The sequence below is a fragment of the Solenopsis invicta genome, chromosome 4 (assembly GCF_016802725.1).
Source record: "Solenopsis invicta isolate M01_SB chromosome 4, UNIL_Sinv_3.0, whole genome shotgun sequence".
NCBI lineage: Eukaryota > Metazoa > Arthropoda > Insecta > Hymenoptera > Formicidae > Solenopsis > Solenopsis invicta.
In genome coordinates this window covers 20,372,024-20,388,905 of record NC_052667.1, presented here as the reverse complement: position 1 = coordinate 20,388,905, position 16,882 = coordinate 20,372,024, and the positions used below count along the sequence as shown (strand labels likewise).

At 32.1% G+C, this 16,882-nt stretch overlaps 1 protein-coding gene across 7 annotated transcripts in view; it reads left to right on the top strand.

The window, feature by feature from the left end:
• Positions 1 to 16,882, top strand: part of LOC105202553 (serine/threonine-protein kinase 10) — a 33,617-nt gene that overhangs the window by 11,921 nt on the left and 4,814 nt on the right. For 3 of the 7 annotated variants that reach the window (XM_039447744.1, XM_039447745.1, XM_039447746.1), the window contains exons 8-14: positions 452 to 498; positions 1,424 to 1,508; positions 1,845 to 2,002; positions 2,882 to 3,408; positions 3,513 to 4,048; positions 8,959 to 11,198; positions 13,228 to 14,700. In XM_039447744.1, the coding sequence (XP_039303678.1) occupies positions 452 to 498; positions 1,424 to 1,508; positions 1,845 to 2,002; positions 2,882 to 3,408; positions 3,513 to 4,048; positions 8,959 to 11,198; positions 13,228 to 13,536 (3,902 nt within the window). In that variant the 3' untranslated portion in view covers positions 13,537 to 14,700. Of the gene's footprint in view, positions 1 to 451; positions 499 to 1,423; positions 1,509 to 1,844; positions 2,003 to 2,881; positions 3,409 to 3,512; positions 4,049 to 8,958; positions 11,199 to 13,227; positions 14,703 to 16,882 lie in introns of those variants that run through there. The other 4 variants (XM_039447748.1, XM_039447750.1, XM_039447749.1 and 1 more) reach the window with 4 other exon arrangements.

Genomic DNA, 16,882 nt, shown 5'->3' with positions numbered 1-16,882 from the left:
TGTTCTTAGCTCGGAAAAATTCTCTGAAATTTTGGCTGAGAAGTTTTTTTTCCAGATATTCTTTGCCGTATTTTTTCGGATTTTTTTTTTAATAATTTTACTTTTATTGTCCTCCATGTATGTACGTTTTAATGGCTTTAAGATTTTTTTCAATTTAAGATTTCTAGTAAATAAGTAATTCATCAATAAACCCGTTGTCATTATCACAGTCATATTTTTTTGTATTTTTCGGAAAAAGGGGAAAAACCTGATTTTTTTCCTTGATTTTATTTTTCTGGAAAATTAAGAACACTAGTTAAATCTATTGCAAATTTTGTATTTTTTTTTCTTTGATGATAAAAAAATGAATTATTTAAAATGTGTAGTATCAATATTAGAATATTCTATGTATAAAAATATGTTGTGATTATGATAAATGTGTTGTGATAATTTTATTACTTTGGCTGTGCATGCGGTTCTCCTGGCCCTCGCCAGTCTCATTATCCCAATGCGCGTCAGGTTAGTAGTTTGCTGCGCGTTGTATTCTGTGCTCTAACAAAATTAATTCTCAGTTACATAAGATATAATCTTAAAAAAGCTATACATATACGCTATTGTACACAAGAGAGACTTTTCTTTTAGAATTTGTTCTCAAAATCATGGTAGTCATAGGGTAACATGGATTTGGAACAATTTTACGAAAACTATAGTAAATTTTACTAAATACTAAAATCATTCTTAAATTAAAATTTTTCGAAGTCTATGTTGTCTCCCACGATTATAGAAAATGATAATCTTGATTTTGAAGGCAAATTCTAAAAGAAAATTTTCTTTGTGTTTTCTCACTAAAATCTTCTATGAAGTAGTATCATACAAATTGGTTTTTTTTTTTTTAAACAAAATTTTTCTTTGATATTTTAAAATTTGTTGAAACTTTTTATGAAATGAGTACAATAATATTATCAGAGATATCATTTACATAGTTTACGTAATGATACGAATCAATCATTTGTGAGAAAGAAAAGTGCAAGGTTTTTTACTTCGAAAAATATGTATCTTGTTTTCCTTTCTTTCTCTTTTTTTTATACATGAAATATTGTAACTTTAAAATTCCAAAAGAAATTTTATTACTGACATTAATGGTTTCCAAGAAAACAATTTGTAAAATTTACGTGGATTGTCGTATAATTATATAAATATATACAGCATGAGATATTTTCTCTGCCTGAGTCTTTCATGATTTCATATTATTTATTAAAATGATGAATTGCAAAATTATTGTAATCTGCAAACTTTGGCATTGATTAATATTATTATCTGGTTACATGTTACTTAATATCATGTGATTTGTAACAGAAATCATACAATTTACAAATGAAAGAGATTTTTATTCATATTTTTTTACATTTGCATTTGTATTTACATATGTACATTAATATTTCAGGATCAACGCACATCTCAGCTTCCTCTGGAGCTGGATCAAATCACAGATGACTCCGCTCCTACGCGTCTTGATGCTGACGTTAAGAGTGAGTATTATGAAACTTTAGCCAAAAGTATCAGGCTACCTTATATATATATATATATATATATATATATATATATATATATATATATATATATTTTTTTTTTTTTTAACTTTTTTAACTAAAGAAATTTAAACAGACATTAAAATAAATTATCTACAATTTTAAAAACACTTAAAACTTATGTCTAATGCCGATAATTAATGAGAAATGATACAGTTAAAAAAAGTTCTAGATAAATAAGAAAAATAATACAGGCCCAATATTTTTAGCTAAATCTGTATGTATCTAATGTATGTAAGATTGTAAGATATATTAATACTTTTTTTTATTTTCCAGTCCCTGAAAAAGAAAATCTCGTGGCATTACCCGCGTCTGTGAAGAAAGAGGAGAGTCACAAGCGCGAAATCAATCGGGATGGCGAAAAAGAGGATAAGAATAAGAGATTACGTAAGGCCGAATCCAAAGAGAACATACAGCCTCCTGAGAAGAAGCAGGTATCCGATATAATTAATTTTTATTAATTCATAGCTTATGGAATGAAGAGAAAGATTTAGAATTAAGGGGTTACGACACTCTAAAGCACGAAAAAAAATTAAAATTTGATATTTTTTGTTTAAGAACTTATTTGGTTTCATTTTGAATTTTGGCAAATAAAAAGTAGGCATTATATAGAATTTTTTTACTTCAATATTTTTTTAAATTCCGTAAAAAAATAAAAAAATTATTTAATAGACGAAAAGTAAATCAGTTTAGTTTTGACTTTATGTTTAATGTATGCGTTAGAATGATGACTATTAGGTATATCGTGTATCAGATGTACAAATATATGACAAAAATGTATTAACATTTATAAACCAGAAACCGTCCTATTAATTATTGCATCAATTGCTGAACAATTATCAGTAAACAACTATTTAAAAAAATATATTATTGTAATGACTTCAAACTAATTAATTGCAAATTAATCGATATTTTTTAGATATAATTTTTATACAGATTTTATTAACACATCATTTTTTATTTGTAAATGTAATTATATTAAGTTGTTTTTATTTGCTTATTGACTGGTATATAAATAAAATGAAAATAATGATAATAATTAATAATTGTTAGAATTACAAAGAATAAACCGTCTATCCTTTAATATCTCGTTTATTTATTAACAACGATGGAAAATAGATCTGACATGCAGGACAACTTTTTTATATCTAAGAAGAACAAAAGAACTAAAATAAATGCTTCACGCGATATCTCGATATTAGATATTACATTTAATGAATCGCTTTGTAATATATAACATGTACTCTTACAATAATAACTTGTCGCGCGGATAATAAATGTTTACTAACAGCATGTAATTATTATTTGCGCAGGCACCTAAGCCACCAAGTGAAACAAATGAGCGCAGATTATCTCGCGATAAAGGACCAGCACCTCCTCCACCACCCATGCGTCAGGATAGTGAAGAAAAGAAGAGGAAAGATGAGGAGAGAGAAAACATTCCCAAAACCGTTGAGAAAGTCGGGAACCTTACAGATAAACAAAAGTCTACAGAAGACAAACTACATATCAATAAGTTGTCCCAAAATGAAAAAATGGCGGATCAACAGGTGACAAATGTTAAACAGCAGAATAATTTCGAAATTGAGAATCAGACACAAAATGAAGTGGACAATTCTGAGAAGACGAAAAAAGTAGAAAGCGAGGGTAATGGTAAATTATTTGATAATATAAAAAGATTCGAAAGTCAGCAAAAGTTGATAAACAATAAATCGAGTTCGGTTTCGAAGAAGCAATTGGGGCTAAATGAAAAACGCAAGTCGGCACCTGTGAAGCCGGAAATGATCGAAGATTTGTCCAAGATAATATATAAGCAATCATCTTTTGAAGATAAGAACAGGTGAGCATTTTCTATTTATTTTCTATTTATTCTATTTACTTTTTAATTGTTAGAGTTTAGTTTTATAATTGGAACACTATTTATCATAAAACATTTTCATTTAGAATGAAAAACAAGCTGTCGTCTGTTGATGACGTAACGAATTGCAATGAGTTGCAATCTCGGGAGAAGGAGGTTTATAAGAGTTTGGAAGAAAAGCGGAAATTCGTTGGCGAGAAACTGAATGCCGTATTGGAAAAACGATTATCCATGGATCCTAAGAAAAGAATAAGCGATGGTTCTACGGAAACAACGAAGCACGTATCCGTTGCGTCGACGCTTCTAACGGAAAAAAATAATGTTAAGGCTAGTTCTACGGAAGATATTAAGACACAGTTTAACGTAGCAAAGACTGAGAGTTCTGCGAAAAGTCGCAGCGTAGGATCGTCCAGAAATGATTCTCTGGAAAGCTTCTCAGATGAATTACGCGCTAAAATAGATGGTAATAAAACTGACTACATCCAAGAGAACGCGACGATCGATGACAAAGGCTTAGAGAAACAAGATTCGGGAGTTAACGTGTCGGTGATTACATCAACGCCGATCAGAAGCAGAAGTGACTCAAGGAGAAACAGTGGTGACAACATAGTCGTTATTACTGGTAAGATTTAAAAGTGTATACACAAAATTCATTCTATTACTAAAAAAGGCAATTATTCAATTAATTTTTTTTTTAATAACGGTTGTCTTTAAGAGTATTTGCTTGATAATCTTAAAATATATTTATCACATTTTAAAACAATTTATTAAAAAAAAAATTATACTTTTTTATGATGTTGAAGCTAGCAGCGGATTCGCAGCAGCAGATTCGTCAAAGCAGGGATTCTCATTCAAAATAAAATACATAAGAAACTTTGACATATAAAGGCAAACTAGCAAGTAACTGCACAACATACACTTATACGCTTCTAAATAGATCAGACTATCCAGAACAATTAACAAAAATGCGCAGGTCTACTAAATTGTTTAAATTATATAACGAGTTATTGCAGAAACAAGGGAAGGAAGCCTCGGTCGGGGCTGCAAATTTTTTTAGAACATCATTGTAGGCTTCTAAATAAATCCCGACTAGCAAGAAAAATTAAAAAAAATGCGCACGCCTACGAAAAATTATTTAAACAATATAAAGTTTATTGCAAAAACAGGAAAACGAAGTCGCGGTCGGGGCTGCAAATTTTTTTAGAACATTATTGTAGGCTTCTAAATCAATCCCGACTAGCAAGAAAAATTAAAAAAAATGCGCACGCCTACGAAAAATTATTTAAACAATATAAAGTTTATTGCAAAAACAGGAAAACGAAGTCTCGGTCGGGGCTGAAAATTTTTTTAGAACATCTTTATAGCCTTCTAAATCAATCCCCACGGGTAAGAAAAATTAAAAGAAATGCGCACGGCTACAAAAAATTATTTAAACAATATAAAGTTTATTGCAAAAACAGGAAAACGAAGTCGCGGTCGGGGCTGCAAATTTTTTTAGAACATTATTGTAGGCTTCTAAATCAATCCCGACTAGCAAGAAAAATTAAAAAAAATGCGCACGCCTACGAAAAATTATTTAAACAATATAAAGTTTATTGCAAAAACAGGAAAACGAAGTCGCAGTCGGGGCTGCAAATTTTTTTAGAACATTATTGTAGGCTTCTAAATCAATCCCGACTAGCAAGAAAAATTAAAAAAAATGCGCACGCCTACGAAAAATTATTTAAACAATATAAAGTTTATTGCAAAAACAGGAAAACGAAGTCGCGGTCGGGGCTGCAAATTTTTTTAGAACATTATTGTAGGCTTCTAAATCAATCCCGACTAGCAAGAAAAATTAAAAAAAATGCGCACGCCTACGAAAAATTATTTAAACAATATAAAGTTTATTGCAAAAACAGGAAAACGAAGTCGCGGTCGGGGCTGCAAATTTTTTTAGAACATTATTGTAGGCTTCTAAATCAATCCCGACTAGCAAGAAAAATTAAAAAAAATGCGCACGCCTACGAAAAATTATTTAAACAATATAAAGTTTATTGCAAAAACAGGAAAACGAAGTCGCGGTCGGGGCTGCAAATTTTTTTAGAACATCATTGTAGGCTTCTAAATAAATCCCAACTAGCAAGAAAAATTAAAAAAAATGCGCACGCCTACGAAAAATTATTTAAACAATATAAAGTTTATTGCAAAAACAGGAAAACGAAGTCGCGGTCGGGGCTGCAAATTTTTTTACAACATCATTGTAGGCTTCTAAATAAATCCCAACTAGCAAGAAAAATTAAAAAAAATGCCCACGCCGACGAAAAATTATTTAAACAATATAAAGTTTATTGCAAAAACAGGAAAACGAAGTCGCGGTCGGGGCTGCAAATTTTTTTAGAACATTATTGTAGGCTTCTAAATCAATCCCGACTAGCAAGAAAAATTAAAAAAAATGCGCACGCCTACGAAAAATTATTTAAACAATATAAAGTTTATTGCAAAAACAGGAAAACGAAGTCTCGGTCGGGGCTGAAAATTTTTTTAGAACATCTTTATAGCCTTCTAAATCAATCCCCACTAGTAAGAAAAATTAAAAAAAATGCGCACGGCTACAAAAAATTATTTAAACAATATAAAATTTATTGCAAAAACAGGAAAACGAAGTCTCGGTTGGGGCTGCAAATTTTTTTAGAACATTATTGAAGGCTTCTAAATCAATCCCGACTAGTAAGAAAAATGAAAAAAAATGCGCACGGCAATGAAAAATTATTTAAACAATATAAAATTTATTGCAAAAACTAAAAAATAAAAAAAATTCTAATACCAAAAACGCAAATAAATTTTAATATAAAAAAGTCAAAAAAATTTTAACATTCACAAACAGTAAGAACATAACAAAAAAAGAGACCATATTCTCGCCACCCCCTCGTTGGTTGGTCTTGGGTAGCGCAAAGAGAGAGAACAATATGTATGTTTAGCAGTCAAATTATATTTCTGATCTATAATTTACATCAACGTAGAAAATTGGGAAATCATACTATTTCTTTTCTATAATGACAATATTATATTCCTATACGGCGCAAGCAACCAACTTTAATATGATTGCTAATAAATTTCCAGCGCCGACCATCCCCTTGTTTCTGCAATAACTCGTTATATAATTAAAACAATTTAGTAGCCGTGCGCATTTTTTTTAATTTTTCTTGCTAGTCGGGATTTATTTAGAAGCCTACAATGATGTTCTAAAAAAATTTGCAGCCCCGACCGCGACTTCGTTTTCCTGTTTTTGCAATAAACTTTATATTGTTTAAATAATTTTTCGTAGGCGTGCGCATTTTTTTTAATTTTTCTTGCTAGTCGGGATTTATTTAGAAGCCTACAATGATGTTCTAAAAAAATTTGCAGCCCCGACCGCGACTTCGTTTTCCTGTTTTTGCAATAAACTTTATATTGTTTAAATAATTTTTCGTAGGCGTGCGCATTTTTTTTAATTTTTCTTGCTAGTCGGGATTTATTTAGAAGCCTACAATGATGTTCTAAAAAAATTTGCAGCCCCGACCGCGACTTCGTTTTCCTGTTTTTGCAATAAACTTTATATTGTTTAAATAAGTTTTCGTAGGCGTGCGCATTTTTTTTAATTTTTCTTGCTAATCGGGATTTATTTAGAAGCCTACAATGATGTTCTAAAAAAATTTGCAGCCCCGACCGCGACTTCGTTTTCCTGTTTTTGCAATAAACTTTATATTGTTTAAATAAGTTTTCGTAGGCGTGCGCATTTTTTTTAATTTTTCTTGCTAATCTGGATTTATTTAGAAGCCTACAATGATGTTCTAAAAAAATTTGCAGCCCCGACCGCGATTTCGTTTTCCTGTTTTTGCAATAAACTTTATATTGTTTAAATAATTTTTCGTAGGCGTGCGCATTTTTTTTCATTTTTCTTGCTAATCGGGATTTATTTAGAAGCCTACAATGATGTTCTAAAAAAATTTGCAGCCCCGACCGCGACTTCGTTTTCCTGTTTTTGCAATAAACTTTATATTGTTTAAATAAGTTTTCGTAGGCGTGCGCATTTTTTTAATTTTTCTTGCTAGTCGGGATTTATTTAGAAGCCTACAATGATGTTCTAAAAAAATTTGCAGCCCCGACCGCGACTTCGTTTTCCTGTTTTTGCAATAAACTTTATATTGTTTAAATAAGTTTTCGTAGGCGTGCGCATTTTTTTTAATTTTTCTTGCTAATCTGGATTTATTTAGAAGCCTACAATGATGTTCTAAAAAAATTTGCAGCCCCGACCGCGACTTCGTTTTTGCAATAAACTTTATATTGTTTAAATAATTTTTCGTAGGCGTGCGCATTTTTTTTCATTTTTCTTGCTAATCGGGATTTATTTAGAAGCCTACAATGATGTTCTAAAAAAATTTGCAGCCCCGACCGCGACTTCGTTTTCCTGTTTTTGCAATAAACTTTATATTGTTTAAATAATTTTTCGTAGGCGTGCGCATTTTTTTTAATTTTTCTTACTAGTCGGGATTGATTTAGAAGGCTATAAAGATGTTCTAAAAAAATTTGCAGCCCCGACCGAGGCTTCCTTCCCTTGTTTCTGCAATAACTCGTTATATAATTTAAACAATTTAGTAGACCTGCGCATTTTTGTTAATTGTTCTGGATAGTCTGATGTATTTAGAAGCGTATAAGTGTATTTTGTGCAGTTACTTGCTAGTTTGCCTTTATATGTCAAAGTTTCTTATGTATTTTATTTTGAATGAGAATCCCTGCTTTGACGAATCTGCTGCTGCGAATCCGCTGCTAGCTTCAACATCATTACTTTTTTAAAAAAATATAAAATTTTATTGAAAAATAATAGTAAGCAAATCGATTTTTATTTTAGCTTAATATTCTTGATTAAAGTATTAAATTACCAAGATTCACAATATGGTAAATGATCTAATTACAACAATATCTCAAGTATTGGAAATTCGATCTTAAACTTTTTTGAACATATATAAATTATATTATTATTTAGTTGTTTGTCAATTAGTTTGTTTATCGCAGCTGTTTATGTTAGTCAACTTTGATACTCTCAGCGATTTTCAGCCTCTGTCGACAAAACTTTCCACGTGGTAATTTAAAGCGATAATTTGAGTTTTGTAAACAAGAAAAAGTTATAGGGGGTCTAACAATTTCCAAAAACTTAACAAATATCATTCTTCAAGCACTTATTCGCTAAGTCGCCAGGAAATTGTAAAAATTAAAAATTGTAAATGTGCATCAAGAACCGCTGTGGCTGGCATAGGCTTTCTATTGTCGTGTTTTATTCTAATTAAAAAAAAGATATTTAAATTGGATTTCTAATATTTGAGACAATGTCAGTAACTGAGCTCTATATTTTGAATAAACTTGATGCTCGTAATAAACGTTATTTGTGGATATAAACTTTTTAAATAAATAATATTTAATTCAAATATATATTTACAGTATGTATTCTTCTGTCTATATTATCTTAGATTAATCGTTGCTTGTTCTTTGCTTATATTACACATTATGTTGCAGGAAAAGCTCAACCTGAGCAAGAAGTACGCTTAAATACATCGACCGTCCATATTACTGCCGACTCGCCGGATTTGTCGAACAGTCTGGCGAGTAATATAAGCCAAGTAACCGTCGTGACGACACATCCACCCGTATTGGTGGACGCACCCTCGGCGATGTCGGCCACGACGCCTCTTCCACGTCGCACCTCACCAACGTCGGAAGTTGTAATTGTCGCCAACGAAATGAACAAGACTCAGGTGAACGACAATTCTGTCGATGACGACGCGTTTCCTAGTCTGGACAGTCTAGAATACACGCCGCAGGAGCAACCTATCGTACTTACTGATGTGTCTAAGAGAATCGGCAAAAAGTTAGATGAGTCGGAGGTGGTCATAGTAAGCCCCATCGTGGACGAATTGCAGGACACCAGTCACGTTTCGGTAGTCACTGTCGGCGAGGATAAGGAACAGGTGAAGGACTCGTCGATCTCCAAGAAGCACAACGTCATTCGTACTGGTTCGTCTCACAGCGATCTGAGTTCGAATGAAAGATTAAGCTTGAGGAGCGATAGCGGAGACGAGAGTGGTAAGATAATAGTCGCCAGTACGACCATCGAGTCTCCGGACATAGATGATTACGAGAGAAACGCGAAAAAACTGAACGGATTGATTAAGAATGAGATGCCGCATCACACCGATGACAAAATCGTAAAGACAGTCAAACCGAAAGAAGTCAATGTTAAAAGTTTTGGTAAGGAGAAACGAGTTTCTCCGGACAGCTTCGAGGGTTCTAGGTCTCAAAGCGATTCCAGTTCTATAAGATCGCATACGCCGAGCAAGAGCATTGATCGTTCCGATGCCGAATCCATTTCGACGACGATTAGTCAGGACAGTAGGGAATCGAACAAAGAAAATCGTTTGAATCAACCTCAGCATACCGAGGTCGATGAGGAAGTTGTCCTACGTCGAAAACCTGATTACAATCGCGAAATATCATCTCGGCCGACTAGAACGAAGGAAGACATACAAATGATGAATTTGAAGAAAAAGACGAGAAAGCGCACGAGAAAGTTCGAGATTGACGGTGTCATGATGACGACGACGACCTCGAAAGTGATATACGGCGACGACGAGAATGGCAAGGTGTATGACGATCAGATATTCAGGAAGCAAGAGCTGCGGGAGTTAAAGATGCTGCAGAAAATGGAGCAAAAACAGTATCAGGACCTGTCTCAGAAAGCTCAATTTAACAAGGACCAGCAAGAGAAGCGATTCGAGCAAGAAAGACAAATCTTGGAACGAAGCGCTGAAGCCGACTTAGAGGCACTCGCCCGGCAACAAAGACAGCAAATCGAGCGTGCCGAAGCACAGCAGGAGGTCGACCTGCGGCTGTCATCCAAGAAGATCCGGAGCGAGCAGGAGAGAGAGCTCAAGCAGTTCCGAGAAGGCCTGAAACAAGAATTAAGATTGCTCAAGCAAGAAATAGACTTGATGCCAAAGGACAAGCGGAAGAGCGCATTTAAAATACGTAAGGAGAAGCTCGAGGCAGAGCACGAGGAACGGGAGAAGCTCTTCTTGGAGAAGCTCAACGAGAGCCACGAGATGTCGCTAAGACGACTGTCGGATAGTCATCGTGAGAAAATCGCGCTGATGGAGCGGCAATTCCTGCAACAGAAACAGCAACTGATGCGTGGCAGGGAGGCGGCTATCTGGGAGCAAGAGGAGCGACAAATACACGAACGGCAGCAGCTGCTGAAGAAACAACTCAAGGACATCTTTTTCCTGCAAAGACACCAAATGCTCATACGGCACGAAAAGGAGCTAGAACAGATGAAGAGGATGAATCAGCGAAAGGAGGAGGAGCTGATCAAGCGTCAGACGGTGGAGCGTAGAAACCTGCCGAAGAGAATTCGCAACGAAATGAAAGCGCGTGAAATGATGTTCCGGGAATCGATGAGGATCTCGATGTCATCCGTGCTCGCGCCAGACCCCGATGCTGAGCGAGAGAAGCTGAAGAAGTTTCAAGAGAACGAGAAGAAGAGGTATCGGGCAGAACAGCAGAGATTTGAATTGAAGCATTCCAGGCAGCTCGAGGAAGTGAGGGCCCAGAGCGACGCCACGATCAAGGAATTGGAGCAATTGCAGAACGAGAAGCGAAAGATGCTGATGGAGCATGAAACTCTGAAGCTCAAAGAGCAGGAAGAGGCCTATGGGAGGGAGATTCGCGAGTGGAAGGCACAGCTTAAGCCGCGAAAGCAGGTGATTACACCGAGCTTGAATGATATTATCTTACAATTATCTTATTTTCACCTTAACGATGTATCTTTTGGGTGCAAAAATCTTTGATCTTTGCGGCCTTATAGTACGTATAATTGCCTCTTAATTCTCTATTGGTTTAGCGATGTGCTTCACTTTCAAAATTTTGTTTATATTTTACGCATTGTGAGAATTTATAGTTCAGTTTGGAGGTCGGCGCAAACCGACGCAGGGAAATTTCGTGAGCGGAAGGCATAATGTGGAGATTTTAAATGAATCGGTTATTTGAAAAACAACACAAATTAGAGTCTCACTTTTGAAGAATTGAAAAGAATCGTCTTGTTTTTACAACTGCAGTGTTCAAAATAATTAAAAATATATTTAAAATGTTATATCTCTTACATTAAACGAGTGGGATGTATTATTTTAACTTATTTCCAAAAGAAAATTAATTTCAAAAATTTTGACTTATGTTTCAAAATGAGCATTTTTATACATATAAACTAGAATCTTCTAGGAATTTTTATAAATATAATGATAGGGTTCTCTATGGTTGTTTTAAAATAACATTTGAAGAAAGATACAACTTGTATTTAATTTTATTATTGAAGATGCGGCTCTATTTAATTTTATAATTGAAAAATGCACATTTCGTAGAAAAAAGCAAATTTGTAAATTGAATTCTTGTATACTAAAATAATTCATTAAGTGAGTGAAAAATATCATTTTTTAATTTTATTTTTGAAAAAAATTAATTTCGAAAATTTTGACTCATGTTGTGTTTTAAATTTTTGTACAAATAAAGTAGAGTATTTTAATTAGGAAATTCTGTAAATATTATGACATACTCTTCTAAATATGTTGCAACAGGTTGTATCCTAAGAAAGATATTTAGCTTTATTATTGAAAAAAAACATAATTAAATGTAAAATAACAAACTCGTAACGTTGAATTCCAGTGTGATACAATGATTTATTATCGTATATTTTTACAGAGTATAAGTGTACAGAAAACATAATCACTGACTTGTAGTGTTTCTCATGTGAATGAGAGTTTTATAGATCTGGTATTTAGGAAAAAAAATGGTTAAGATACATTACACCTATTTCTACAAATGTGTTAATATTTATATAAATATTTAAATAAATTACATGTGAAAATTGTATTTATAACATTACATTTTATAGTGCATTTATTGTATATATTTTATTTGTTATTATTTTTTATTATATTGAAATTTAACAACAATTTCAATATTTTATAAATGTTTTAATTATTCAAGAAAATATATATATAATTTTATTGCGATTCTGAGCTTAATTATTTTATAAATAAATCTGTTTTTGCAGAATTAATCTCTATATTTCGCTTACACATAATGGAATTTTTTAACATAAATTATCTTGAATATTTAATATATTTGTATTAAAAATTTAGATTTTTGTCTAATTATTTCATTATTTCTAATATAATTTTTTTATTATTTCTAATAATATATTTCCATTAAAGTACACTTTTACTTGTTATTAAAATTTTTAATTCAATTGGAAAATTCTTATCTTTGTTGTACTACTTTCAAATACAATGTGAAACAATAACAATTTGTTTACTATTTTTTATTATTTTGAAAATAGGTGTAATACATTCTTAATTAATGTGATCATTGAAGGAAATTGTGTGTCTCTTGTCTTATTCTGAATTCCTTAATATTTCAATTTCAACAAAAATTGACTTGGTTTTTTCAAATGACCGATTCAAACGTAAACTCGATCGTCCGACTTTTGTAATGGAGACGTCCGCTTTTTGCATTCAGCTTGCGTCGCTTTGCGCGGAGCTTAACTTGCATGACTAATCATTAATGAAACGGAGCCTCTGTAAATCAAGATGAAAAGTAATTTCGGCGAGAACGCAGAGAGGAAGGAAAATCGACACGACACGAATTTTGCAGTTAAAGTAACTTGAATGCGCAAAGTACCTTGAACCTAGGTCTTCTACATAAGTCTGAAATAAAGTCTTGATGTACCTGTTATAGAAGATAGAAGCTGATCTGGCGGCTGAAATGGAAGCATTGGAAAAGCGCTACCAAGACTATTTGCCTCCTTCTGGTTTTAGTGGTCTCTCTTTTCCCCTTTTTGACTATTCTGAAACCGTAATTTACGACACTTGGAGGAGATCCCCGCGCTTGTCACGCTTACCACGCTCTACTCCTACTTCCCCATCATTCACCATACCCAGAGTGTCGCTCAAGATCAGCGGTTCGGATTCGGGTACCTTCGTGTCGAACGGCACGCTCTCACGAAGCTACTCCAAGCCAGACCTACTGCCATTTTCCCGTAGATAGTCCCATCCGCATTATCTTCAATGTTTCACTCATATCGCATTTTATTTGGGGAAATTTTACGTGTACACATACAATGTCTATCTACCGCGTCACTCTACTGTGTCTCCTTGCAGAGGGACATTTTTCAAATGTTCGTGTAAATTTGGAAACACATCAAAGTAGGGAGACCGAAGAGTAATGTCGTTTTTATAAATAATATAAATTGTGTTACGTGTAAATTGTGCATTATGTAAATCCGTTAATGTAATTTACAGCTTTGATCAAAAGTATATTTTTTTTAATATTTTTAACTAAAGGTTTTAAATAGAAGTTAAAATGTGGATTATTCTTTGATTTATATAAAAATTCTTTAAATTTACGTAATGCTAATAACTAATAGAGAATAATCAGTTAAAAGAATTCCAGATAAATGAAAAAAATATATAGATGCTCAATGCTTTTGGTCAATATTGTATTATTTATTGATTAATATTTAATCAATAAATCATTATTTTCTATAATATCATTATTTTCTACGATGATTATTCACTTATTTATTAATTTTTTAATTACTTTCTCGAAAAAGCTAACCAACTTTAATTCGAAAAGAGGTGATTCAAAAGTCGCTTGCTCTTTCGTAAGAAATGTTCCAGTGATTAGAAAAAAATGATAGGGTTACTGAACCGATTCACAGCCGACGCGTATATACAATACAATACAAATCCTAATAAAACCGGGAAGTTGTAATAACAAATTGAAATAATGAATACGACATTACCGGTCGAAAGTTCTTAGTTTTCAATAATTTTTTTCTAAGTCAATTACTAACCCGATTACTGACAATATCTCAAACATTAGAGATTCTTGAACACGAGAGATTGATGATCTTAAGTACTTTTTGGAATATATATACATATAAATTATATTTCATTTTACTTGAATTCTTAAAGAGTTTATTGTTTATTGTATTTTGTTAAAAATAAAATTTCAATTTTCCAATTGAAGAAAAAAGCACTTAAGATTGGGTTTCCAGTATGGAACATAATAATTGGGTTCTAGTCTGCGCATTCAAAGACGAATTTAATTTTTAAGGAAATATTAAAATGTTTTATTTCTATCTCCGTTTTTTAATACTTGAAAATGTTTTAAACGGTATTTAGATTTAAACCGTTAAATTCAATTTTAAACTTTTTGTATTTTAAATCTAAACAATTAAAACTGAAATCTTTAATAGCTTTTAATGTTTTAAATCTAAACATTATTTATAACTGAAACATTTTTAAATATTCAAAAAACAGCGACAAAATTAAAACATTTTAATACTTTAACAAATTAAATATTTCTTCTGTGAGTGTACAATGGACATAGGAGTTCTTCCTAATTCTCTAATTTTTTATTTTATTTGTTTCGCTATATGCAAATATTCACGTTATAAAATCAAAGCTTCTGTTAAGCTAATATCAAAATCGTTAGTTTTTCCAATAAACTCGACTTACATATATACAATTTACGAAACATCAACAGACTCCTACATACTGCTACATCAAGATCTCACGTACACATATACACAATTCAACATTCTATTCTCTTAAATTGCTCTTCTAAACTTGATTCTAACGATTCAATACTATTCATTCATTTATTCTACATCTGGCTCTGCCTTTATTTCGCACAAATAACCTGAATAATGTTCCCACGAAGTAAATGCGTCTATGACAGTTTTGGTCGCCATGTTAAAGTAAAAGTTGATAAGAAAATCTGTAATTTAAACATTGTTTTTCCTATTTTTAGCAAAAAATGGATCAGAGCCATAAACATGTATATTTTAATTTTATATAAGAATTATATTTCTGTAAAGCTAATACAAGGTATAACTTGTTTAACCCTTAATCGCTCTAGTGAAATAGGGAATTATTTAAAGTTAAATAGTATATGGGGTATTATAATACCCCACTAGAGTGGTTAAGAGTTAAGGAAATGATATGTTTATCTTCTTTGTTATTTGTACCCGCCCTCTAAAAAAAATTGCATCAGCGGGGGCGATACGACCATAAATTCAAGTTTAATAGCGGAATCACAAATATAAAAGTGGAATTAAAAATTTAGTAACGCGTAACAAAGTCTAATGATTGCATCAGCAATCCTACAAAAATTTTGTAACGGACAAACACATCTGAACATGAACACGGTTACAAATGGACTACAAGAAACCGATGATATTTTTGTCAGTAATACAGACGATTCTTGTATCGCTTTAACTTCTTCGAAAAAGAAATTAAAAAAAAAAAACTCAATAAATAAGTGAAAGATCAATCTAAAATTTTGACTATATTATTGAATAAATAACAAATTATATTGACAAAATTACATATTGTTTATATTATTTATGAAAACGATAGTATTTTTTGGTTTCTTTAATATATTGCGACATCTTTCATTACTGGTTTTTTGGCGAATATTCGTAAGATTTCCCCGCTTATTAGCACATTTTCCTGATAATAAATAACTATATTAATCATCTTCTCTGCTTTACTCACAGGTGCTTTTAGTGCTAACGCAATAACTTTGGACTTGAATATTTATATTGATTGTTGCATATGTATAGATATGTAGAGTGTGTTATATATTTTTATGTAATTATTCAATGAGCTGCTAACATAACTTAGAAAAAAGATAGATAAATAATTATGTATTTTATATCAAATTCATGGAACACATGTGGCGGAAATCGTATAGTAAATATGGCAAATTAATTTATTTTTTGTGGATTCTAAGTCTAGGAAAGTAGCACGAATCGGATAAGATCTTTATGCTTTTCAAGGTGTAATATTTAAGTTCCGTTGTATAGAATATACATAACATATATGTATGTAGTATCCCTGTGTTTACTCTCACTTCCACTCAATTACATAATTTTCTATAAATCCTAATCGATAAGAAACAAAATCGAAATAAAAAGAAATGCGGACAAGCTTTGTTATTTCATGTACGTAAAACTCGAATTAATTGTCTAATACATAAATACAAAATTGGATTAAGATATTTTAAGGAGCAATCTTTTGAGAATAAGGTAGCTAAAAAAAATGATAAAACTTGTATAGTCTTAAAATTATGTATGTTTAAAGAAAAGAGTTTTATTATTGTAGTTGTCTCATCTGTGTGCATTTCGATGTAATCGTATCGTCAATTAATTATGTCGCTTTACTATATAAGCTTCATCGGTTAAATATGGAAATAACAGGGTAAGTGTGGTTACCATTGGGGCTATATGTTAGACTTAGCAGAGAATAACTTATGAAGCGCGGTTTTCCTGAAGAGTCCCATAACTATGGTTGTATAGTAGTATATACACATACAGTTTGTACTA